The 25,202-nt window shown below is 39.6% G+C and overlaps 3 protein-coding genes across 26 annotated transcripts in view; 2 read left to right on the plus strand and 1 right to left on the minus strand.

The window, feature by feature from the left end:
- raf1a (Raf-1 proto-oncogene, serine/threonine kinase a) overlaps positions 1 to 25,202 on the plus strand; it is a 778,989-nt gene that overhangs the window by 330,137 nt on the left and 423,650 nt on the right. The window lies entirely within an intron of this gene.
- ptpdc1b (protein tyrosine phosphatase domain containing 1b) lies at positions 622 to 18,522 on the plus strand. 13 transcript variants are annotated; one of them, XM_087306435.1, is made up of 11 exons: positions 644 to 1,193; positions 5,424 to 5,458; positions 5,694 to 5,868; positions 7,879 to 7,959; positions 8,038 to 8,156; positions 8,334 to 8,471; positions 11,563 to 12,614; positions 13,512 to 13,694; positions 14,023 to 14,133; positions 16,802 to 16,876; positions 18,112 to 18,522. In XM_087306435.1, exons 2-11 carry the CDS (start codon positions 5,449 to 5,451, stop codon positions 18,217 to 18,219), a joined length of 2,052 nt encoding a protein of 683 aa, XP_087162561.1. In that variant the 5' UTR covers positions 644 to 1,193; positions 5,424 to 5,448; the 3' UTR covers positions 18,220 to 18,522. The 13 variants fall into 13 exon arrangements, with proteins under 13 accessions (XP_087162563.1, XP_087162561.1, XP_087162570.1 ...); XM_087306440.1 differs by having other exon boundaries at positions 864 to 1,193; positions 8,353 to 8,471; XM_087306436.1 differs by having other exon boundaries at positions 897 to 1,193; positions 5,424 to 5,475.
- Positions 11,033 to 25,202, minus strand: part of fbxw12 (F-box and WD repeat domain containing 12) — a 31,028-nt gene continuing 16,858 nt past the window's right edge. The window contains exons 9-12 of one of the 10 annotated variants that reach the window (XR_015522546.1): positions 22,302 to 22,432; positions 20,857 to 20,973; positions 11,449 to 12,563; positions 11,033 to 11,246 (exon numbers count right to left, since the gene is read on the minus strand). Coding sequence is in view for 4 of the 10 variants with exons in the window: in XM_087304884.1 (XP_087161010.1) it covers positions 20,874 to 20,973; positions 22,302 to 22,432 (231 nt within the window). In the remaining 6 variants the exon portion in view is untranslated. 10 annotated transcript variants of the gene reach the window in all.

Raw genomic sequence — 25,202 nt, forward strand, 5'->3', positions numbered from 1 at the left:
ATATATATATATATATATTTATTTATTTATACACACACACACACACACACACACACACACACATATATATATATATATATATATATATATATATATATATATATATATATATATATGAGCAATTGTGCTTATACAACAGTTTGACGGCATAATTGTGTACATAAAAACAAAATCAAACCTGGAGAGTCTCAAAAACCCTTTTGTATGAGGAACTACTTTCTTCCACGTTGGATGCAAATTATAAGCTGACAGTTAAACAGCTGAGCAGGCATCTTTTAAACTTAAGATCTGTAGTGTCTGCTTTTTGCTGGCTGTATATGGGGGGAGTTATACACGAAGGGTAAAGAGGCTGTACGGGTTATTACTTTAATATTAATTAAACATATCAGGGCTATCAGCCAATCAGATTCGAGAACCAGACAGAACTTTTGTATAAATAAATAAATAATTATATATATATATATATATATATATATATATATATATATATATATATATATGTGTGTGTGTGTGCGTATATATGTATGTGTGTGTGTGTATAACAGTATATAACAACTGTTATGCTAAACATCCAAACAAAGAAACCAACAATTATTCAAATATAAAAATGTTTTTTTTTCATTTAAAAAAAAATAAAGTAGTTATATTAAAAGTCTGTGATATTCTTGGCTAAAAATAATCAATGAAATTGTATTATTTCAAAATGTTTAAAGGTTATTGCAGTCCGGGTATAACCCATTTAGGCACATCTCAATGTTGGGTTGACCTTTATTTCCTCTGTGGAATGAAACAAACCTAAGTGAGTGGAGTCCAGCCTGAGCCGCTGTGGCTGATAAAGCTGTCCGCCTCAAAGGTCAGCGGCCAGAGAAATGGACTATTTCAGGAGTAAGTGGATTAGTTGGTAAGTCGTGAGCGAGTCTGAAATAGCTGCTTTCTTCACTCTTTGGCTTGACGTGATGCATCATGCTAAGAGAGCAGCAACAGTGGAGATGAGGATGTTCAGCTGGTCTGCATGCAACAGCCAGCTCTGCTCAGCGAAAAAGATTATTCATCTTAACAGACGACTACTGATAAATTGATGTTTCCTCTCCACTAACCCCGAGAGAATGTGTGATTGAAACCAGTAATCAGATCAGCTGAGCATCCAATGGAGCCAACTCAAAGTACATTGGATTTTCTCTAGCTGTTTTTGGGTGAGTAATCACAACTCATTTATTTTAATTAATCAAATAGAGGATAACTGAGGAATTTAACACCTTTTGGTTTCAAAAGAATAGTTTGTGTTTTCTGATATGATGTTACCTCGCAGAATTCTCTGTTAAAACAACCTTATAAGTGTCGTATTTAACTAAAACAATGCTAAATGTATATCTTAGATAAAAAAATGAAAAGTCAATAACATTTACTAAATCATGACTCTTTTATTCCACCTTATTTCAATACAGATGACAGAAATGTCACAAAAATATAGTAAATATGGATTATTTTAAAAACTGCTTCAGTCACACTTTATTTGATAACACATTACAGTTCATAAGACTGTCACGACACCTTTATAATCATTACATGACACATGGCAAGAATATGAATAAGGTTTCATGCATGCTTATGACATTTGTCATTGAGTGTCTTTGGCTCAGTCATGTCATTTTAAATGCAAAGACGACATTGTTTGAGTTGTCTTTGTTATGACAACTTGATATAATCATAAACTGTCATAATTCTGTCATAAACATGACTGTCAGACTTAGCCCATTTGTGCCCAAATCTTTCTAAATGGTTTCATGCATGTAGCCTTGTTAATAGTGTCCAATATTTGAACATGTTTTGCATTTATTTTCTCCAGGTTTTTGATTTTTTTTTTCAAGAAAATTGTATTTGAATATGCAGCAACTATTGTTAAAAGTGGGCAAATATGTTGTAAGAACTCTTCAATGTAAAATTTTAATAGAAAATTTAACATTTTAACTCAAAACAACTACTTTCAAAAGATCAATTCATATTCATAAACACATTTATTATCATATAATTTAATGAATATAAAAAACACAAAGAACTAATCCATTTGTCTTAAAGTGAATAGACACACACTAATTTCCCCTAAAGAATACTGTGTCAAAAAGATGAAAAACTTATATATATACACACTTGACACACTGCGAATTTTAGATGATAGATTTAACTACCTAAGAGTTAAAATTAACACTCCCTCAGAATTTAAATGGGAACCACTATAAAAGTGTTAAAATAACACTTTTGGAAGAGTTAACATTATTAACACTCAGAGAGTGTTAATTAGCAAACTCTTATAGTGTAAAATATTAACACCACAAAAGATCATATGAACACCATCAGTGTTATGTGTTAACACTCTTAGGTCAAATTTTCAACAATAATAAAAATATATCTTGTTTAATATCGGCAGCACTTTGTTAACTGTTCGCTTGATGTTTAAGGAAAACAATTCAAAACAGTCACAAACCATATCTTCTCATATTTTAACCAAGGGGAGCAGTTTTTAGACAGCTTTATTTTCTTTATTTTTAATGCAACATAGCTAGTACAAAACAAAATAAAGATGAAAAATTATACTTTTTTGTGAGATATTTAAATCTAACGTATATATAACGATTTAGATGTCAAATGTCTACATACAAACATTTTAAGTACTTTTACTCACCAGTTGCTTCATCTCATTGGAATAATCCTACAGGGATATTGCTGCATAAATTCCCAGATGTAGTAGTCAACGTCAGCACTGTATTAGCGTTAGATACATGTCACCCTGTATGACAAGTAGGCAAATCAGCTTCTAACACTGAGAGGGTTATTTTATTTTTATCTAACTAGAATTTTAACACTTTACTCAGAATTACCACAACACTCGAAATTTAACACTAATGAATTTGCTGTGGTGTTTTTGTGTAGAAAAAAAAGCTGCAATTTGGACAGTACCCGTGTTTGTGTGAACAGCAGGGCCTAAGGTTGTGACTGTAGTTTTGTGTTTTTCTTCTGTGATTCTGGTTTTTAACAGCAGGAGTTCATTATTCTGTTCAATCAGCACATTAACTCTGCTTCAGTGTTATTTTAACTCTTTATAGGAGTGAGACCAGTGGGAGAAATTGATTTTACTCTGAGTTATGCAGTTTTTAGATGGGGTATTATAAAAACAAAAACCATTAAACAAGACCAATAGCATTTATATATTAACTTATTAACACATTATTCCCTAATTCCCCATGATTTATGTACTTGCACAGAGAGGAGAATGCAGAAGACATCGGCGAGCATGATTGTTTTTTTTTTGTTTTTTTTACTGTAATAAGTTCATTATGAAATGTAAAAAAAACATTATTAGTTAATATTAAGTTTTATAGTCAATTTTAATTATTATTAAATGAATTAGGAAATTACCCATGGCAACTATAATTACCTCTGGCCCACTAGCCTCAATCAAGTTTGGTTTTTGGCCCTTCATTAAATAAGTTTGGGCACCCCTGATCCAAACATACTTTCAATAGTTGTTTGTGATGATTTTGCATGATCTTGGACGGTGTTAATGCTTTACACTGTACATGTTTTCTGCATTTATAAAGCCTCATGTCTTGAGGTTGGTTTGTGTGATTTGATTGGACAGGAATCACAGTAGAGGTAAAGATACAGTGCAACCGGAAAGTATATAGCGCTTCACTTTTTCCACATTTTTTATGTTACTGCCTTATTCCAAAACGGATTAAATTCATTTATTTTCTCAAAACTCTCCACACAATACCCCATGATGACGATGTGAAGAATTACTTTTTTAAATTGTTTCAAATTTATTAAAAATAAGAAGCTCTAAGTTGAGCTCAGGTACATTCTGTTTCACTGATCATTCTTGAGATGTTTCAGCAGCTTCATTGGAGTTCATCTGTGGTCAATTCAGTTGATTGGACATGATCTGAAAAGGCATACACCTGTCTATATAAGGTCCCAGGGTTGACAGTGCATGTCAAAGCACAAACCAAGCATGAAGACAAAGGAATTGTCTGTAGACCTCACAGAGAGGATTGTCTCGAGCCACAAGGCTGGGGAAGGGTACAAAAAAATTTCTGTTGCTCTGAAAGTTCCAGTGAGCACAGCGGCCTCCATCATCCGTAAGTGGAACCACCAGGACTCTTCCTAGAGCTGGCCGGCCATCTAAGCTGAGTGATCGGGGGAGAAGGGCCTTAGTCAGGGAGGTGATCAATAACCCAATGGTCACTCTGTCTGAGCTCCAGCGTTCTTTTGTGGAGAGAGGAGAACCTTACAAAAGGACAACCATCTGTGCAGCAATCCACCAATCAGGCCTGTATGATAGAGTGGTCAGACAGAAGCCACTCCCCGCCTGGAATTTGCCAAAAGACATCTGAAGGACTCTCAGACCATAAGAAACACAATTCTCTGCTCTGATGAGACTAAAATTAAACTCTTTGGAGTGAGTGCCAGACGTTACGTTTAGAGAAAAGCAGGCAGTGCTCATCACCAATCTAATAGCATCCCTACAGTGAAGCATGGTGGTGGCAGCATCATGCTGTGGGGATGTTTTTCAGCAGCAGGAACTGGAAGACTAGTCAGGATAGAGGGAAAGATGAATGCAGCAATGCACAGAGACATCCTGATTGAAAACCTGCTTCAGAGTGCTCTTGACCACAGACTGGGGCGACGGTTCATCTTCCAGCAGGACAATGACCCAAAGCACACCGCCAAAATATCAATGGAGTGGCTTCACAAGTGAAACTCAGTGAATGTCCTTGAGTGGCCCAGCCAGAGCCCAGACCTAAATCCTATTGAACATCTCTGGAGAGATCTGAAAATGGCTGTGGCTGTACACCATCGCTTCCCTCCCAACCTGATAGAGCTTGAGAGGTACTGCAAAGAGGAATGGGCAAAAATTCCCAGACAGGTGTGCCAAGCTTGTGTGATCATATTCAGAAAGACTTGAGGCTGTAATCGCTGCCAAAGGTGCATCAACACAGTATTGAGCAAAGGCTGTGAACACTCATGTACATGTGCTTTTCAGGATTTTTATTTTTAATAAATTTGCAACAATTTCAAAAACTCTTTCTCACATTGTCATTGTGAGGGATTGTGTGTAGACTTATGGGGAAATAAATTAATTTAATCCATTTTAGAATAAAGAAAAATGTGGAAAAGGTGAAGTGCTATGAATACTTTCCGAATGCACTGTATTGATACAGTACTAAAAAATGTACTCAAAACATTTTGAACTACTTATTAAAGTATCATTTTAGAGAAAACAAACTACTTGAGTATTTACAATAAATTAAATTAAAAATATATTTAATAGGGAAAGACTTCATTTAAAAACCCACTTATTTGTAACATATCCTCAAACTTTGTATTTGCTGCAGTGTTAATTTTTTTTTTCTGTGCCAAAACAGACACTGCCATGGCGGAGGGAGTATCATGGATTTTGGTGAGGAATGGCAAAAGGTTACATTATTTTAATAATCAAATAATTACACTGATGTTCACACTGTGTGTGTTCCTCTACAGTCTGATTTAGATTTTGACATTTTCTGATGTTCACTGACTACAAAGTATTTGGCATCGTCATGACATGAACAACTGGTTTTGCTAATCTAAGTAGATATTCGTTTCAGATCGAGTGTTAAAATTGTGAAAGGGGTTAAACTATTGTGTTCTTGCAGTGAGGGGTTCCAGTGTTCCCAGAGCGCACTACACAATGGTTGGAGAGGCGCTGCGTTATGTGATCCCCTGTCATATGCAGTGCTCGATGGGATGTGGAGGACAAGCCTGCAAATACGAGGACCCTTCGCACTGGAGTGAGGACCAGCAGGCCATCAGAGGAATCTACTCTTCATGGTATACACTGCATGCTCTTGACCACTTCGAAACCAGAGTAAATAGTCGCCTTCACCAAATATGGTTTGGCAAAGTACTCAACGCACCCATTTACTGTTGTTTAGTTTTTAGTAGTTTGTTTTAATCCTGTCTTCTTAATTTTTTGTTTTTTTGGCCTGGTTCAACGTTGTGGGCACTTTTTAAGTAGTGCATCCATACTGCTTTAATGACTAGATTAAAACCTAGGATTTGGCCATTAATGTACAGTTGAAAGCAAAACTATTAGCCCTAGAATTATTTGTCAAATATTTCCTGATGTTGATGATTTTCACTGCTTACACAATAGTATCTGGATACAACCTTGATGTTGCAAGCTGAGATTGCATATCTCTGAGATGCAATGTCATACACAATGCACTCAATGAAGCTAGTGACGTCACTGTAACGCCCCATTCACACGAGGCTTCAGCATCAACGCTTGACTGAAGGCGTGTCTGAAGTTATGGCTGAAGCGATCGTCATAGAAGCGTCAGCCAATGAAATTCAGTCAGCAATAGGCCACTGTCTAGTTGGTGTTTTTGCATACAGCGATCTGATAGGCTGTCAGCTCTTGAAAAGTTGAGCTAGTCCCAACTTCTGCAGTGAGCAACGTCTCTGAAGTGGCGCCGACAGATCCACAATGCAGTTCGGCGACGCCTGACGTCACCCATTCAAAGTGAATGGGAATCGTTTGACGCCCCGTGTGAATGGGGCGTAAGGGATGGGGTTAGGGGTGGAGTTAGGTTTGGCCATTAAAAGGCATTTCATGCAGCTTAGATTGCAAGTCCACCAGGTCTGCACCATTCAGACCCCTCTCGACTTAGGGTGCTTTCACACCTACACTTTTGTTTCGGAACCTGTCTCGTTTGCCCTGTTAGCCTGGTTCGTTTGGCATATGTGAACCCACCAATCGCTCTCGGATCCGCGCCAAATTAGTTGCTCCGAGATCGCTTGAATGAGGTGGTCTCTGCTCGATTGAAACAAACTCTGGAGCGGATCGATCGCAGTGAGAAAACAATACGATCCGAGCGCAGTTATATCATTGTGTTTTATTGATATGTAACAGGCATACGGCTATATGAAGAGAGAATTATGAGTAGGGCGGGAAGTTTCGTGAGTCTCCAGATGCCCGCAAACGAGTGATAATCTTGCGTCTCCCTCCCGGTCCTCAAATAGGCTTCGTCAAGCACCCTTCTCAGCCCTCCCCCCCGCATCTCTCCTCGCTCTTTAGACACATCGCGCGGACCTTGACAAACACCACCAAACCACCTCCTCTCCTGACAGCTGAGCGGGACTCTGCAAAATAAACCCTGACACTCTGACCAATGTGAGGAGAGTTTACTCACACGTGACTTGTTTTAGCTCTTTTGGTCCGATTACAAACTTTGCAGTGTGGAAGTGAATCGCTCCATGAGCAAAGAGCAACAATGTAACATTTGTAATCTCTGTTTCGGAACAACTGAGTCGATTCACAGGTGTGAAAGCAGCCTTACATTAGCAGCAGGAGCAGTGATGTTACGCAGTGCCAGAATAAACAGCTTCATGCACAGGGAGCATATGCTGTTCGCACATTACGCTGGTGCAACCATGGTATGGTGGCAAAGTTTCTTGATTATTACGCCAGAATGAGACCATATATTTCCCAGCCGTAAAGAAAATAGCTACTTTTTATTTTCTATTAGTCTTAGTACACAATGTACCCACAGAAGTCAGTATTTAAATAGAAATATTATCAAAAGTCTTAAATCACTTTTGAGCAAGATGCTAAAGGACTGATTCGATTCAATGATCTATGCTAAGCTAAGCTAAAAGCGCTATGCCAGACACTAAAATTGGCTGAATGGCTACAAAAAATGGTAAAAATCAACTGTTAACACTAAGGGAGATGTAAAATTAGGCAATTTTCAAAATAAATAATAATTAAGTGAAGTATTTCTTTAATGTTTAAGCTAAAATAGATTTGTTAGCAATTCATAGCTTCTCTGTTTCTAGGATTACTGATGACATGCTTGCAATGGCCCGTCCTTCCACTGAAACGATTGAAAAATTCAACATAATAGACCAGTTTCTGAGGTAAAATTGTCCTACTTAAGTATTCCCTGGTTTTTAAGTGTTTGGTACACCCTTTTTACTCTCTTTTACTGTGTTAAGATGTGGTTTGAAGACAATTATTAACCTCCAGTGCCCTGGTGAACATGCTAGCTGTGGAAACCCGCTGGATCCCGACAGTGGCTTTACTTACCGACCAGAGACCTTCATGGAGGCTGGCAGTGAGTGACACTTTCCTTTTAATCAGCCAAACTTTAAGATTTAAACAATAATTCTGTGTGTAATGTATTCATGTAAATAAGTTAAGGTTATAAAGAATTGTTTTGATGCCTTGATATCACAGTGGCTGTTCTTGTGTCTTCAGGTTATATAAAGGTACTCTTGTTGCTCTATTTTAGTATATTTCTACAACTTTAGATGGATTGACTACGGCGTGGCGTCTCTCACATCTATCCTGGATATGGTGAAAGTCATGTCTTTTGCCATCCAAGAAGGCAAAATGGCTGTTCACTGTCATGCAGGGCTGGGCAGAACAGGTATGGCTCTGTTTGTTGTGTTGACAATATGTTGTTAATTGAAGGACATTTTTTGGAGTAAGGTGGCATACTTTTCACTACAGATTTGGCTTTTGGTGACCTTAAGGCCCAATCCCAATTCTACCCCTTACGCCCTATTCACATGAGGCGTCAGCGTCAACACTTCCCATTCACTTTAAATGGGTGAGGTCAGGCGTTGGCGAAATGCATTGTTGCCCGTTGGCGCCGCTTCAGAGGCGTTGCTTGCTGCAAAAGTTGAGACTAGCTCAACTTTTCAAGCTCCAACGGAAGCATCAGCCAATCAGATCGCTAAATGCAAATACACCAGCTAGACAGTGGCCTATGGCTGACTAATTTCATGGCTGACGCTTCTATGACGACTCCAACTTCAAACACGCCCTCTGTCAAGCGTTGACGCTGAAGCTCTGTTTGAATGGGGTGTTAGCCCCACCCCCTACCCCAACCATTTGTTTTGTGCCTTCACGTGAAGGGGAGGTTTCCCAATTCTCTTTCGCTTGAAGGCATAGGGCTAAAGTCTAGTTCAAGCCTGGTTTATACTAAACATGTCCGCTAGTTCACTTGAGTGCCGAGAGGAATGTGACGTCATCGCAGAGTTTGCGGAGGTTCGCTTTGGGTGCACGTGACATGATTTCGGCCGGTGGATTGCATGGTTTTTTTTAAGACTCGAGAAAACAGTTCGCACTGTGCTGCATTTGATTTGAGTTGAGTCTGAATCACTTTGAAGAGATTTTGTCTGAAACGGGTAAGCCTGTACAGACATCTTTATGATCTGTGATCATCGAGATGACCAATAATTCTTAGCTAGAAATTGCAACAGCAGTGGGAAAGGAGAAACGTTTTTGTTAAAAAGTTTGAAAAAACCTGAGGGATGAGTTTGGGGCCAATGCAAAAGAGTAGACCCAGGTACACGATTACAGAATATGTTTTTCCACCAGTCACAGGTTTTACACTGATGTATATATTACAATTATGAATTTGAAACAATTTAAATATCAAAACTTTAATTAAGGAACAAATTATTTCTTTGATAACTGTAAAGGAATATTTGAACCTATTGGTTTTCAAATATACTGATGGCCTGTGTATCTAGGCTTTATTGGTGAAAATGGTCAGGAATGCTGGACCATTATTGCCTTTTTAACATAAGTATAGGACATAAACTGGCCAGACAGTAATCTTTATTATTTAATAATTGTACTTTTTTGTTGCTTTTATTCTTGCCTTAATACGTTCATGTTCTGTTGTCATTAATATTTTAATAAAATATAATTGGTAGAACTGTCCGAAATATAAACAAAAGCAAGTGATGCATCAAAATTCAATTAAAAAAATCTTAAATGGTTATAAAAATGCTTATAATCATTATAATAAATTATAAAAGTAATAAAAAATAATTAGTTAAAAAAATACTGAATGATATTATTGATATGATGTAGTTCCGGAAACTTTCTACTTCTTTGTTTATCCGTCTGACTTTACTGTCAGTTTCTTTTGACCGCCCCCTGTCTTTTTAAAGAATATAACAACAGCGAACGCGGCGAGTATCGCGAGGTGCGCACGCTGTCAGCAGAGGTGCGCAATGTGGTGCCAGGTGAAAGTATAAATCCAGCTTAAGGGGAAGGGCTAGATACCCCTTTAAACAGAGATTTTTTAGGACCACATTAAAAACCAAGAGGTAAGAAAATTTCCCAGAATACACTAGTCACAACGGCCACATATATGCACCGGAAAGTAAAGAAATGCAAAAAATTTGTACTTTTTTTGTCATTATTACGAATATTTACGACAAACACGTTTTAATATATTCATAACCACTATCTATAATCCCTAATAATAACTCCTGCAGTCCCACAACGTTCTGACTCAAATACCCTGTCAGAAAAGTCTAGTGTCTGGGAATGATCTTTTAACAGTGTCTGCTGTAATGTTAATGTTGTTTTATTGTGTTTACTTTAATGAATATGGCCACTGTGTAAATACGCAATATAGTTACGATCTTATTGCCACATTAAATTGTCATGATAACATAATATATAACTTAACTGACTTCCTGAAGATAAATACCAAAACGTAACACGACTGGAATGATTACAGCAGTCGCGATCGTCTGATCTCATATAAAGCAAGTGATCTCGATGAAGCATGATGACGTGTGATGGTGCTGTAGTGCTGTCCCAATTCTTAGGGGTACATTTTGAAGCCTTTCCCCTTCACACTCTGTTTCAAGGGCCAAGGGGAAGGGGTAGAGGTACAAAAATAGAATTGGGATTGGGCCTAAATTATCATTATAGTGTCCTCAACCAAGACCTTTCACCTCAGGTGACTTGAGAGGGATTGTCTCAATAATGCGGCCGTAAATCTCTGGATAACAGCATGTACTAAGGGAACATACCGTTACACAAAACCGTTTTGAAAGACCTCAGGGATTGTTGTGGTCCTGTTAAAAGCTTAAATTACTGACTGTTAAAAAACAAAAAGTTGTATTAAAAGATACAGATTAATTGAGCATGATTTATGATTAGACTACCTTATGCATTGAATATTGGAAATTATATACAATTTATTTATTTAGATTCAGATCAACTCCAATAGTAGACACTTGATCGTCTTTCATTGTTATAACATGCACTGTATACCCAGGCTCATTGGAAATGTGCCCAGGGATAACTATTTGAGAAATGAGTAATATCACTGCTGAAAAATCCAGCTTAAACCAGCCTAGGCTAGTTGGCTGGTTTTATCTGGTCAACCAGGCTGGTTTTAGAGGGGTTTTGGCCATTACCAGCTAAAACCAGCTTGGCCAGCCTGGTTTAAGCTGGACATAGCTGGTTTTGGCTGGGCTTCCAGCCTGGCCAGGCTGGTCGAGCTGGTTTTAGCTGGTCATTTCCCAACCTGACCAGCTAAGACCAGGCTGGAAATGGCCAAAACCCCTCTAGAACCAGCCTGGTTGACCAGCTAAAACCAGCCAACCAGCCTAGGCTGGTTTAAGCTGTTTTATTCAGTAGGAATGTACTCTGGACTACATTTTCTTGCTGTTTTTGTGTTCATAAATCCACTTTTTTAATCGTAGGTGTGCTCCTGGCCTGTTACTTGCTCTTCACCACAGAGATGACAGCAGATCAAGCCATTCTGTTAATTCGAAACAAGCGACCAAACTCCATCCAGACTCGAGGACAGCTCCAGTGCGTCAGGCAGTTTGCTCAGTTCCTAGTCCCGCTAAGAAACCTGTTTGCCAACGCTGAGCCCAGAGCTCCAGCTGTTACTCTTTCCCAGTTCCTGATCCGTCAGAAACACATCCTGCACGGCCTGGAGGCTCGGCAGTTGAGATACATGCCAAAGCTGGTCCCGCTTATCTCCAGGCTCCTCCTGGACATCGCGGAGAACCGTCAGGTTATTGAGGAGGACATCGTCGAGGTTCCTGACATCACGCCGGTGGTGGAGAAAACATTTAATGAAAATTCAATACATAGCTTTAACAGAGAGATGCTGGCAAACGGGATGGCTATGATCAAGCCACGTCTTCCAGGTCTACCCAAAACCAACAGAGACAACTCACAGCCGCTTTACTACGTCCGTAAGAGCCTTAGCTACAGCGATTCCGACCTGCGGAGGTTAGCTGAATCTCTGAACCTCCCAGATAACCCTCTGTGTGTGTTGGCCAGCATGCAGTTGTCCTCTATGAGCAATCAGCTGGGGGCCTTTAGCTGTGTGTCCCAGAACAGTCCGGCTCCTCCGCTAGGAGCCTGTAAAGGCAATCCCATCTACAGCTCCAGCAGCAATTTATGGGAGCTGAAGACTCTGATGGACCAGACAGAGGGATCTCCGCTGCTCAAAAACAGGAGGCAGTCTTTCCTGCAGCGGAGCAGGTCTTTGGGCGTTTCAGATGAGCAGAACACCAACAGCATCGCCAGAATATTGTCCTTCTGGAAGAAGGACAGGAAAAAGAGTACCGACCAAGAAGAGACTGTAATTACTGAGAAAGAGCATTCAGAGGTGCCCTTCATCACTGTCCAGTCAGAGCTGTCTCTGGAGTCCCGCCGCCTGCTTGTGGCTCAGTCTCTTGCAGTGGACCTGGAGAAGGATGGAGAGAAGCAACAAACTCAGAAAGTGGCTGTTTGGCAGGTATGAGCACATTTAATGGGTAAATTATAAAGTCTGCACAGGTACATTACGATAGTGGGTGTTGCTAGAAGGCATATAGTTGAGGTTGGAAGTTAATGAAAATTATTTATATTGTTTATTAAATAACCCAATACATTATCCCCTGTGGCATGGTGGCTCAATGTTGTCTCACAGCAAGAAGGTCATTGGTTTGAGTCTCAGCTGGGACAGGAGGCATTTCTGTGTGAAGTTTGCATGTTCTCCATCTTCATGGGTTTCATTCCGGTTTCCCCAAAGACATGCGGTATACAGTTGAAACAAGAAGTTTACATACACTGTATAAAAAGGCACATAACTACTTAAAAAAAGTCAGATGTTAATGTGACAAATTTTGTTTCTCTTTTAGGTAAGTTGGGATTATCAAATTTGTTTCTGTTATGCTTAATGTATAAGCATTTGTGTGCTAGGTTGTGGCTGGAAGGGCATCCACTGCGTAAAACATATGCCCATTGCTGGCACGTCCATAGAGGCGACCTAGGCGACCACCTAGGGTGGCAGAATACGAGAGGACATCTGCGACACCTCCCTCAACACCCGCGTCCTCAGTTATGTCCGCAACACCTCCCTCAGCCCCTGCAGCCTCAGTTATATCTGCACCTAGGGCGGCAGAATAGAGAGGACGGCGTCCGCAACACCTCCCTCAACACCCGCGCCCTCAGTTATGTCCGCGACCCAGCACCCCACCCCCACTCTACAATTTGAGGGCGACGTGATCATCCTTTGCCTAGAGCGGCAGTTCAGCTTGCACCAGCCCTGCATATGCCAGACTAGTTGGCGGTTCATTCCACTGATTCCATGGATAATTTTAGGAAATATGACATAGGAACTACAATGGCATAATCTTCACTCTTTACGCAGGCGGATCTTAATCGGCAGGGTGCGTGGGAGCGACTGTGTTTGGAAAAAGACCCCTTTATTCTGACTGGAATCCTGTGGTCGTGGCTGGAGCAGCTCAGAGAACCAATCATCTCAGCTGATGATGTCCACACGCTTACAGAGTCCCATCATGACCCCCAAACCATCCTCAGCAGCCTGGACAGGGTAGGATTTAACCCTTGTGTGGTCCTAGAGTCAGAAATGACCCGAAATGACACTAACAGAAATGACCCCCCGTCACTAAACCTCTAAAATAAAGCAGCAAGATTTCATATCCATTTTCAAATCTATTTTGCATGAAGAAACAACCTCACAAACTCAGTGAATGTCTAGGTTTTCTTACATCAGTGTGGTACATTTCATTAATGTCAAAGTAAAGGTTTATATTTTCTAATGCTAAAAGGGACCTTAAAAACTCCTATAAAGAAATATATAAAGTACACGATCCTTAAGTTAATATTACCTCTGATCATTTTAACCCCTTTTTATTCAGGCTTCGAGGGAAACGGTGATATGCATTCTGGACTGTTTCGCTCATTTGTTCACAGTTCCTGAGGAGATTGAGAGCGCATTTCTGGAGCGAGCTACAAAGGCTTTCACAAAGGTACTGTATGCTATTCTATCATATGCTCAAAGGGACTGTTTGTAAGAATTTCCCTGTATTAACACCTTTTTATGGCTTACAAAAAAAAAAAGTTTGATTTGTAAAAAAAAAAAAATCTTTAGCATGGGTTTGTTTCAAGAGTGATGTTTTCTCCAAAGATGTGAACTAGACTTGTGTCTAAGAGTCAAAGAGAACATAATCGTCACTTCCTGCTAAACTGGCGCCAAATATCAAATATAAAAATGGAATTTGCTGCAGTAGGAAAAGCCACTGTGGACTTTTTTTTCTTCTATAATAGTAGTAGTAGTAAAACTTTATTGTCCTTGATAGGAAATTTGTTATGGGCATCGCCATATTGCTGCAGACATTCACTAAGGCTGCTTTCACACCTGTGAATCGACTCAGTTGTTCCGAATCAGAGATTACAAATTGTTACATTGTTGCTCTTTGCTCATGGAGCGATTCGCTTCCACACGGCAAAGTTTCTTATCAGACCAAAAGAGCTAAAACAAGTCACGTGTGAGTAAACTCTCCTCACATTGGTCAGAGTGTCAGGGTTTATTTTGCAGAGTCCCGCTCAGCTGTCAGGAGAGGAGGTAGTTTGGTGGTGTTTGACAAGGTCCGCGCGACGTGTCTGAGGAGTGAGGAGAGATGCGGTGGGGAGGGCTGAGAAGGGTGCGTGACGTAGACTATTTGAGGACCGGGAGGGAGACGCGAGATTTCTGGGAGATTATCACTCGTTTGTGGGCATCTGGAGACTCCCGAAACTTCCCGCCCTACTCATAATTCTCTCTTCATATAGCCGTAAGCCTATTACATATCCATAAAACACTGTGATATAACCGCGCTCGGATCGTATTGCTTTCTCACTACAATTGATCCGCTTACGAGTTCGTTTCAATCAAGCCAAGACCACCTCATTCAAGCGATCTTGGAGCGACTGATTTGGCACGGATCCAAGCCAAATGGCGTGGTGGTTTCACATATGCCAAACGAACTGCGCTAACTGGGCAAACGAGACAAAAGTGTAGGTGTGAAAGCACCCTTCAAGAGTTCACACTTAGCTGATGATTGATTATAAGCAAGTTTGACATGCTGTCCCGGGAGAGAGCCCTGAGCTCGAAGGTTCTTAAGCCCTGGGCTCCCTCCCGTTTGGAGGAAGAGAGGGGAGCCTCGAGCTCAGGTAGATCTCGACAACTCCCCTTTTTATAATAGCTAAAGATTAAGATTGAAGGCTATTAAAAGATATGCTGCATTATTAGATTACCTGTGTTGAAATTTAGATTTAACGATTTACTTGTTGTACATGTTTTTGGAATGTGGGAGGAAACCGGAGAACCCGGGGAAAACCCACGCAAGCACGGGAAGAACATGCAAACTACACACAGAAACGACCACCGGCCTGTTAAGGAACTAGAACCGGTGACGTTCTTGCTGTGAGGCGACAGTGCTAGTCACTGAGCCACCGTGCTGCCCTATGGAGGGAAAGGTGAAAAGGTAGGGGTGGAAGGGGGGATTCTTCAAATCGAAGATAACTGTAGTGAGAAAACCCTGGCTCTTTATAGTGGGTTAGGAATGGCCTGATTGGTGGATCATGTATGCTAATGCAGAACCAGCCGTGTTCAATCGTAATCACGTGCTCCTCTCGAAATTAGTTTATGAATAAACTTCACTTAAACAAGCAATAAAAAGGAATACAAAATACAACAGTTACAAAATTAATAATGCTAATTAAGATAGACTCCTTCTAAATAAACCCACTGAAGCAGGTACAAACAGGATTTCTTATAGCGGTTTAACCTACACTTTAGGACTCTAAATCTTCTACAAGCAGTTCGTAATGTGGAAACAAAAAATGAGTTGGATCGTTTACAATCCTTTCCACCTGATTGAGGACACAGTTCTCATATAAAACTTGAAGATTAAAATATTCATCATGCTCAAAAATTTTCCATGCTGTCTTTAAGAGATGCATCAATTTAGATTTACACTGAACAGATAGCTTGCCAAACCACACTGTGATACCATATCTATCAATGCTTTCCAGAACTGCTTTATAAAACAACATCATGAGCTTCTTGTTTACTCTAAAAAGAGGCTACCTCCGTAAAAAATACAATCTCTGGTGTAAACGAGAACAAACCCACTCAATGTGTGTTTTCCATGTGAAAGAATTGTTGATGTAAATGCCCAAGTACTTATAGGTTTCTCACTGAGTAATAGGATGGTCATGTACAACCACTTGACGATGGTCACCTATACATTTCGGGTGAAATACCATCTCTTCTGTTTTCTTAGTATTTATTTTTAGCTTATTTCTATCACACCACTCAACGAACTAATTTCTGACTGGTAGATAACAGCAAAATCATCATTCACATGAAGTAAACTCAGTATGGTGGTGTCATCTGAATATTTAGGAGTAAAATTCTGTGAATGCTTACTTGATCATTCATTTGTAAAAAGTGTAAAAAGAATAGGTGAGCTGACACAGCCTTGTGGAACCCCAGTGCTACTGTTCTTTTCATCTGAACGGATATTTTTAACCTTTACAACCTGAGTTCTGTTTGTTAAAAATGAGAAATACCATTTACATATGCATGGGTTTATATTCAGCTGTTCCATCGTTTCAATTAACAAATGTGCTAATATATGACTTGTGCCTCAGAAGCCAAAATGTGATGACTGCACAGGGGCTTTCGGAGGTGTGAGACGCTCTTTGGGAGTGCAGACAGTTCTGGAGGTAGTTATAATAATAATACTGAACCACTGCGATAACAGCCTTGGCTGAGGGATAGAAAAAACCAAAACCACATCTCAGATGATTTACAATGTGCTCGCTCCACTGGTGTGTACATTAATGCAATTTTTTTTTATCATCACATGATCTGTTAAAACAAAATTACGTCTTTATTGATGCACATACTGAAATGTATTCAGTAAACATGTTTCTGTAGTATAGTGGAAATATTTACTCATCGGATCAAAAGCTTATCCAATTTGCATACATTTTTTATAGGCATTTTCAAAATGTATGTTAATTTTATATGCAAAATTCCAAAATGCGCATTAAAATAAGTGAATGTAAATGCTGTGTTGTCATTTAAATGCTGCTCTCTGCATCTGAATGTTTATTGTCAGTATATATAAAGTTTTTTTTACTCCTAATCGAAGAACAAAAAACCTTTCTATTCATTTATCACGTCGTTGAATCGTTACTGGCTGTAGTTCACCTAACATCCACTGGTGTCGCTAACAACAAGGGTTTCTGAATTCTGCATAACCACTTGTTAAGTGTGACATCACGCGATGTGGCTTCCGGGTCCAAACGCTATATCAAACTGTATGGGGAGACTCATTAAATGGTAATAATAAACGTTTATAATACTTTCAAAAATCGTGATCGCAATACACAGGGTGGGCCATTTATATGGATACACCTTAATAAAATGAGAATGGTTGGTGATATTAACCTCCTGTTTGTGGCACATTAGTATTTGTGAGGGGGCAAACTTTTCAAGATGGGTGGTGACCATGGTGGCCATTTTGAAGTCGGCCATCTTGGATTCAACTTTTGTTTTTTTCAATAGGAAGAGGGTCATGTGACACATTAAACCTGTTGGGAATTTCACAAGAAAAACAATGGTGTGCTTGGTTTTAACATAACTTTATTCTTTCAGGAGTTATTTACAAGTTTCTGACCACTTATGCCAGAACAGGCCTCCAGTATCCGTAGTTTCAGGTGCTGAACATCTTGTATCTTCACACCATAGACAACAAAGATTGTCTGACCGTCTTAGACTTTTATCTTTGGGATCATCTGAAGGCAATTGTCTATGTTGTGAAGATACAAGATGTGCAGCACCTGAAACTACGGCCATCAAATAAGCAAAGCCTGTATGCATAGCTCTGCTATCTCTGCTTTCTGTGCTGTTTTGTCCAAACACTAAAAGTCTGTCACTTTGGTCTTCTCTTCAGGTGAAAAACGCAGATGATGGGAAGAGCGTTCATGAAGTCATGAAGAAGGTCTTGAAGCTGGTTCTGGATCATCTGAGGTTGATCGCTATGAATGAGGTTGAGGTGTAGCAGGTTAATCACAAACTAAATTAACAGTAGTAAAGATGCACCACACACATCTGCTTTCTCAGCTGATTAAGAAGGGACAGTAAATATCTCAGGTCTTGATTCAGATGAATGTTATGCACAACTTATTGTAGACTGAATTACAAGGCTTTGTTGGGGTCAAAAGTTGATTGTTTTGAAGGCAGAAATCACACCGTTAATGTATTATGTGCCATGGTGCTAATTCTTGAAAAGCATTGCAACTGAAACCTCATTTTTTTTGTACCATCTTTGTACAGTTATTTGTAATAAAATAATTAGATACACTACTAGAAATGAAAAGCGTCTTTATTTTGCAGAGGCATACAAGAGTTGTAGGCTAACAGACGTTATAACCGTACAGGGGTGCGTTTCCTAAACAATAACGTGACTCGCGGCTGAATACTATCATAGTACGATGCATTGTTTAGGAAAAGAACGATGTAGTGACGAGTGTTTTCCAGAACAGTAGTTTCTCTGTCGTAGATCCATCGCTTTAACCATGTTAGTTATAACGTAAAAACCCCATAATGACGCTCTAAACAGGATGGAGTAACAACTTCTTTACAAAAGCTAAACTGAAGTCCACAAACAGAATCCTTGCGTAGTTCCCTGGATGTCCAGATGTTGTAGGGTATAATGCAGTCCCATGTTGACTGCATCATCCACAGACCGGTTTGCTCTATAGGCATACTGCAGGGTTTCCAGAAGGGGTCCAGTGATGTCCTTCAGATATGCTAGCACACCAGTCTTTCGAATGACTTCATGGCCACAGATGTTAAGGCAACAGGTCTGACGTGATTGAGCCCTCCGATCTTTGGCTTCTTTGGGATTGGGATAATAGTGAAGCGCTTAAAGCTAAACATCTCGTCTTTTTACGGGGTTTTCACCTTTATTTTTGACATGACAGTAGAGAGAATTGACAGGAAAGCATGGAAGCAGAGAGAATGGAAGGATCGGCATAGGACCGCGAGGCAGAATTGAACCCGGGTCGCCGCGAGCACCGGAGTGCATGTGTCGACGCACTTACCACTACACCACTGGCGCCGACGAATCAAAGTGATTCTAACAGCTCCAGAGGTGTAGTTGCAAGCATAGAAGTTTGCGACGCAATTTGCGATTATTCATTGGAATGACGCATTTGGGAAACAACAAATCAACAAATACAACGAGGGTTTTCAGAAACGCACCTCAGTTAATGGCTATTCAGTAAAGAGTTAGTTCACTCAAAAAGGACATTCTGCTATCATTTACTCCCCTGATTTTGTTATAAGACCTTCATTTACCTCTTAACACACATTATAGATATTTCAGATGAAATCTGAGAGCTCCCTCATCCTCCACAGATGACAAAAAACATTATCAAAACAGTACATGCGTCTTCAGTGGTTCAACTGTAATCATCAAAGCTCCAAGAACACTAGTGTGAGCCAAAAAAACCCCTGTAACAATCACTTTGTTTGCCAATATTCCGCTGCCTCAGGCTTAGGGTTGAGTGTGGGGGAAGACCTAAATAAAACAAAACGTAATGTTTAAATTATTGAACAGTATTTTTAATAAACTTTCAGCCACAGGTGTATCTCTTCTACCAACAACCAACACCCTGACCTGAGGCAGTGAGAAGACATTGGCGAACAAGAAGAACCAGTCATTTTTATAGATTTTATGGTGCATGGAATGTTCTGGGAGCTTGGAGAACTAAAAAATATTTTATCCGCCAGTATCTTCCACTTCAGATCAGGATGTGTGTTCACTATGGGCAACACAACATATTGTGTAACACTGGAGGTGAGGCAGTAGAAAGGAAGATATTAGTGTTACTGTTTTTTTTGGTGCAACATGTTTTTGTAGTTTTAAATGATTACAACCGAGCTACTGGTGACACATTTGGCCATGTTTTGGGTTCCTTTTCTGGACTTTGTTCATCTTGGGACTATTGCTGTCAATGGAGGAGCTCTTCGAAACATCTTTGGGGATGTCAAAGGACATGAAGGAGAGTAATTAATGACAGAATTTGAGTTTTTTTTTTGTGTGAACTAACACTTTAAAACATCACAGTTTGAAAAAAAAACACAGTTTTACCAAATAAACTGGTCAAATAAATTGGCTTTCCTAGTGACCGTTAAAGGGTTAAGATTGGTTACGATTTTTTTTAAGTGTTTAAATTGTCGGTCCCACTTTATATTAAGTGTCCCTAACTACTATGTACTTACATCAAAAAAATAAATACAATGTACTTACTGTGTTTATAATGTATTTGTGAACACTTGTGGTGCTTTTGAGTTGGGATAGAGGTTGGGTTATGAACAGGTTTGGAGGCATGGGTAGGTTTAAGGGTGGGTTAAGGTGTAAGGGATGATCAACAGTGCATTTACAATTTAATTACAAAAGTTAATTACAGATGTAATTACATACATGTATTTAATCAAGCATAAGTACACAGTAAATACATGTATTTACACAAGTACATTGTAACAACTAATATGTACTTGCATAGGAATTAATAGTTTAAGGCCACTTAATATAAAGTGGGACCAAATTGTCTAATTAATGCAGGAAAACTGTAGGCACGATCATGTTGTAGATGAAACTGGTCAGTGAGTTATAAAGAGATGTAAATACATTTGTTGGTTTTGAGGTCAGAAATCAAAGGTATAAGCCTTCAGGACGTCCTTCCCATCCAACGACTCCACAGACGCCACAATACTCGAATAATCACAGGCAACGTTGGTGAATCCTCTGCAAAATTGTTTATGTATAATAAAAAGTCATGTTAAATAAATACCTGTTAATACTCAGGGTGCGTCTCAATCAGCTGCCTAGCTCCGGAGGTCATATGCTCTGTACTTGAATTCGGGCACTGGTAAGGGCAGCAATGAGTTTCTAATGGTCAATTTTCTAATGGTGGAGTAGCACATTTAAATCCAAATGCACTACCTACTGAGTAGTAGGCCGTTTCGGACACAGCCCTGTAATTTCTTCCCGCATTCGGAGTGTTGGTCCTAATGTTGACATCAACCTGAGGGTTTCCATAGCAACTGCATATCAAAACCCTCTCTTTCCTTTACGCTAGAGCCATAGAGAGAGAATTGCGACCACTCCATGGTAACTTTTTCTTATTACAAAAATGGCGGCTCATGAAGCCTCTCACTACTTCACGGAAGTTAGCAATTAAAGCCAAGTTGCTAAGGATTTGCACTTTTGTAAAGTTCAAAGTTTAAAAAAATAATATTGTGTATATTTTATTGTTATCTAACATTCGAATTAACCATGAGTCACTTTTGGAACTATTTAAGTGTACATGAATCAAGTGACGATCAAACATTTTGGAATTCGGTTAATGCAAGTCTCTCTCATATGGCTCTACGTTAAGTTTGCTATGAGGGAAATATGCGCAAATGAAAGCCCCGCCTCCTACTCAATATTCAGTTTCAGTTGAAAGTACATCAACATTCTGAAATGAAAGTCTCAGCAGCTTCTTCCAGTTCATGCGGACTTTAAATATAAATAAATACGTTTCTTTTTTTAAGTCTCTAGTTCGTCATTATGTTTGATGATTTGGTTCTTGTGATTCATGTTTTGCGCTCCTTCAGTTAAGAGCAGATAGTGCGCTTGACATATCTACCAACATTTGTCTCTAAAATTCCCAAGACGGAGGGGGAGTTTGGGGGGTGAAGTTTTGCAATCATCTGAGTAGCAAACATGAGTACCATAGTCTGAGTTTCGGGCGGCGGTGACGATCAGATACTATACCAAAGTTGATAACTATGACGTGGGGGGAGGGGTTTTGGGGGGTGGGGGTGATTGTACCAAAAAGATGAGGACCAGAGGTGGGGAGTGAAATTACAGGAGTTTTCGAGGAGAAATAACAAAACGGGAGGGTTGCAGGAGATGGGTGTGAACATTGTTTGTATGCACATCGACGCTCCCTGATTTTCACGGTGCATTGTGGGACTTTTTATGAAGCCCACATTCAAGTGCACTTGACTACTGAACAAGGTAGGTGATTGAGACGCACACATTGTTTATGTGAAGGTGCCTTTCAAATATGAAGGATGATGCTGTACCTGGATCTTGTGTGGGATCCTCCGAGCAGGTGATACTGGCTCTCCAGGCTAAGGCCGTGTTCGGGGTCAGTTCTCCAGGTCAGTACTCTGAGAGACAGGTCTCGAGACGCTGTCACCACCCTAAAACTGTCCTGCAAAAAACAACACTTTTATACACTGATGTGAAAATGTTGTGGTTTTCTGTATCAGGACAAATAATAACACAACTATACGGTCCTTGGCAGGTCTTAAAGTTTGTAAGATAAAACTTAATTTGAACAACATCACATGACATCTCACACTGTGTCATTTGTTTATTGAACAAAAATAAAGACGAGAGGAAAGCTGTGGGTGACAAACGTATTACTCAGATCCTGTACGTCCACTTTAGTTATTTTTTTATGAGGACTTTTTAAATCCTCTGGCTCAGCTTAAGGTGTGGGAAAGTCAATAGCCCCTTTCACACATACAGACCTTTCCGGAAAATTACCGGCAATTTTCCGGAAAGGTTGTATGTGTGAACAGGTCCTTTTTGAAAATACCGGTAAATTCGTTCTGGCTATTTTCCGGAAAGAGAAGTTGTAACATTACCGGCAATTTGCCAGAATGCTGCGCTGTGTGAATGCAGAAGGAAGATTGCCGTAATAAGCGCGTGCACGTCTAGAACGTGCTGACGTAAGACTTCTGCTTAAGCCAATCACAACAGTCAGACGCATTTACGTCCGCGCGGTTTGTGAGAATAAAAGCCTTTGAATATTTTTCCAGACACATTTAGCTGCTAGAAGTTAGTCAGATCACGTTTATATGTTCTTCTTAATGCCAACTGTGCAAATAATCATCGATGAGATGCTTATGATAAGCCGTTGTTTGTTTACCTTCAAGCTTTGCGTGTGCCCATGAAACAGCCTGTGAGCGCCAGCACACGCACATATTATGAACATCTCGACATGCGAAAGTGATCCTGCGAAAGTTGTTCACAATATAGATCATCAAAAGAGTTTGTAATTTAGTCAAATGTTTGCAAACACAAGCGCAGCCGTTTAAAGCTCATTTGTGGTGAATGATGTCAGAATTTACCGGTATTTTGGAATGGATGTGTGAACGCTCTTTTCCGGAAAAATTCCGTAACGTCCTCGCCTGTGTGAACAGCGCTTTTTTGTATATACCGGTAAAGTCGTTCCGTAAATTTTCCGGATATTTACCCGTATCACTGTGTGAAAGGGGCTATTGTGTTGACCGAGGTTATTATAATTTTGCTTGTGAATTTTTTTATGCTTTTTAAATAATGATTGTAAATTTCAGTTTCATTAATGGTAGTTTTTTGGTTTAGAAAACATTTTAATTTCATTTTTATATATTCAGTTTCAGTTTTAGTAAATCCAGTTTGACAGATTAGTCCACCAGTATTGACCAGAGCAAAGTTTAATGCAAACCTCTTCGTGATGAACAAACACTGAACCCCAAACCACAGAACATTTGTACATTTACATTTATATGGCACTTTTCTGGGCACTCAAAGCACTTTAGACATAGAGGGGGGGGGGGACCGCACACCACACACCAGCTGATTGGTGGAGAGGAAACAGAGTGATGAAGCCGATTATGATATGGGGATGGTTAGGAGGCCATGATGGACAGAAGCCAGTGGGCAAATTTGGCGAGGAAGCCGGGGTTAAACCCCTACTCTTTTTCGAAGGACATTCTGGGATTTTTAAAGACCACAGAGAGTGAGGACTTCCCAGAGATGGGTTGCGGCCGGAAGGGCATACGCTGCGTAAAAACTTGCTGGATAAGTTGGTGGTTCATTACGCTGTGGCGACCCCGGATTAATAAAGGGACTAAGCCGACAAGAAAATGAATGAATAAATGAGAGAGTCAGGACCTCGGTTTAACCTCTCATCCGAAAGACGGCGGACACTGAGCAGTATAGAGTCCCTGCTTATCTTCAGTGGGAGACCATGTGAGAGTTGCAGAGAGCTAACTGCTGGCTATAACTATAACAAATAGTTTAAAAAATGATGAAGGATTTACTTATTCATTTTAAAGACAATGGCCCAGTTTCACAAACAGGGCTTAGATTAAGCCAGGACTAGGCCTTGGTTAAATAAGGCTATTTAAGACACATTTATAAAAATGGCTTGAGAACAATGTTACTGGTGTGCACCTGGAGGTAAAAAAAATATCACTGACATATTTTAAGACATCCCACCGCAAGTTATTTTGAGCTGGGATCTTGTCTAGCCTTAAACCTTGTTTGTGAAACCAGGGGTCCGTTCTTCGTACGTGGATTACTCAGTTAGCTGGATTTGGATATTGACGATTTGACACGATCCAGGATCGTTTCGTTCTTCAAAGCTGATCCGAGAGTTGTTGTCATAGCAACAGTTCTGCTAGGTCAAAGCTGATCGGGAGCAGGTTCAATTCATATAAACAGGATTAGATCGGCTCAGTTCAAGCAAAGATAATACAGAAAGTATGTTCCCAATTCTGATATTTTCTTACAGTAGTAGTTATATACACTTGGGGAAATGGTACATATTTTTTAACTATATATATAAAGTTATAGTCATTAATAAAATAAATTAAGTTATACATATTAATAAAACGTATGCAATCTGCACCCTCGAAATGAAAGTACAAAGACTGCCACCTGGTGGTGCAAAGAGAAAACTTATTGATATGAACTTTTTAGATCGCTTTAGTACAAATTGTGTATAATAGAAATGCACAATATATGACTTTTTTAAAGCAATAATACATTTATGCAGTCATAAACATGTTTTGATAGTTAATATGCAGTGATTTGATGCTTCACAAAAGTTGCAGACGCCTTTACCAATATAAAAACGCTTTTGTAAACATCCAGTTATTCTTTACACCGATTAAAAAAACTGTACTATAATAAAGAAAATCTTTTCTAAA

This window comes from Danio rerio, chromosome 23, assembly GCF_052040795.2.
Source record: "Danio rerio strain M-AB ecotype USA chromosome 23, GRCz13ab, whole genome shotgun sequence".
In the NCBI taxonomy this organism is placed as follows: Eukaryota; Metazoa; Chordata; class Actinopteri; order Cypriniformes; family Danionidae; genus Danio; species Danio rerio.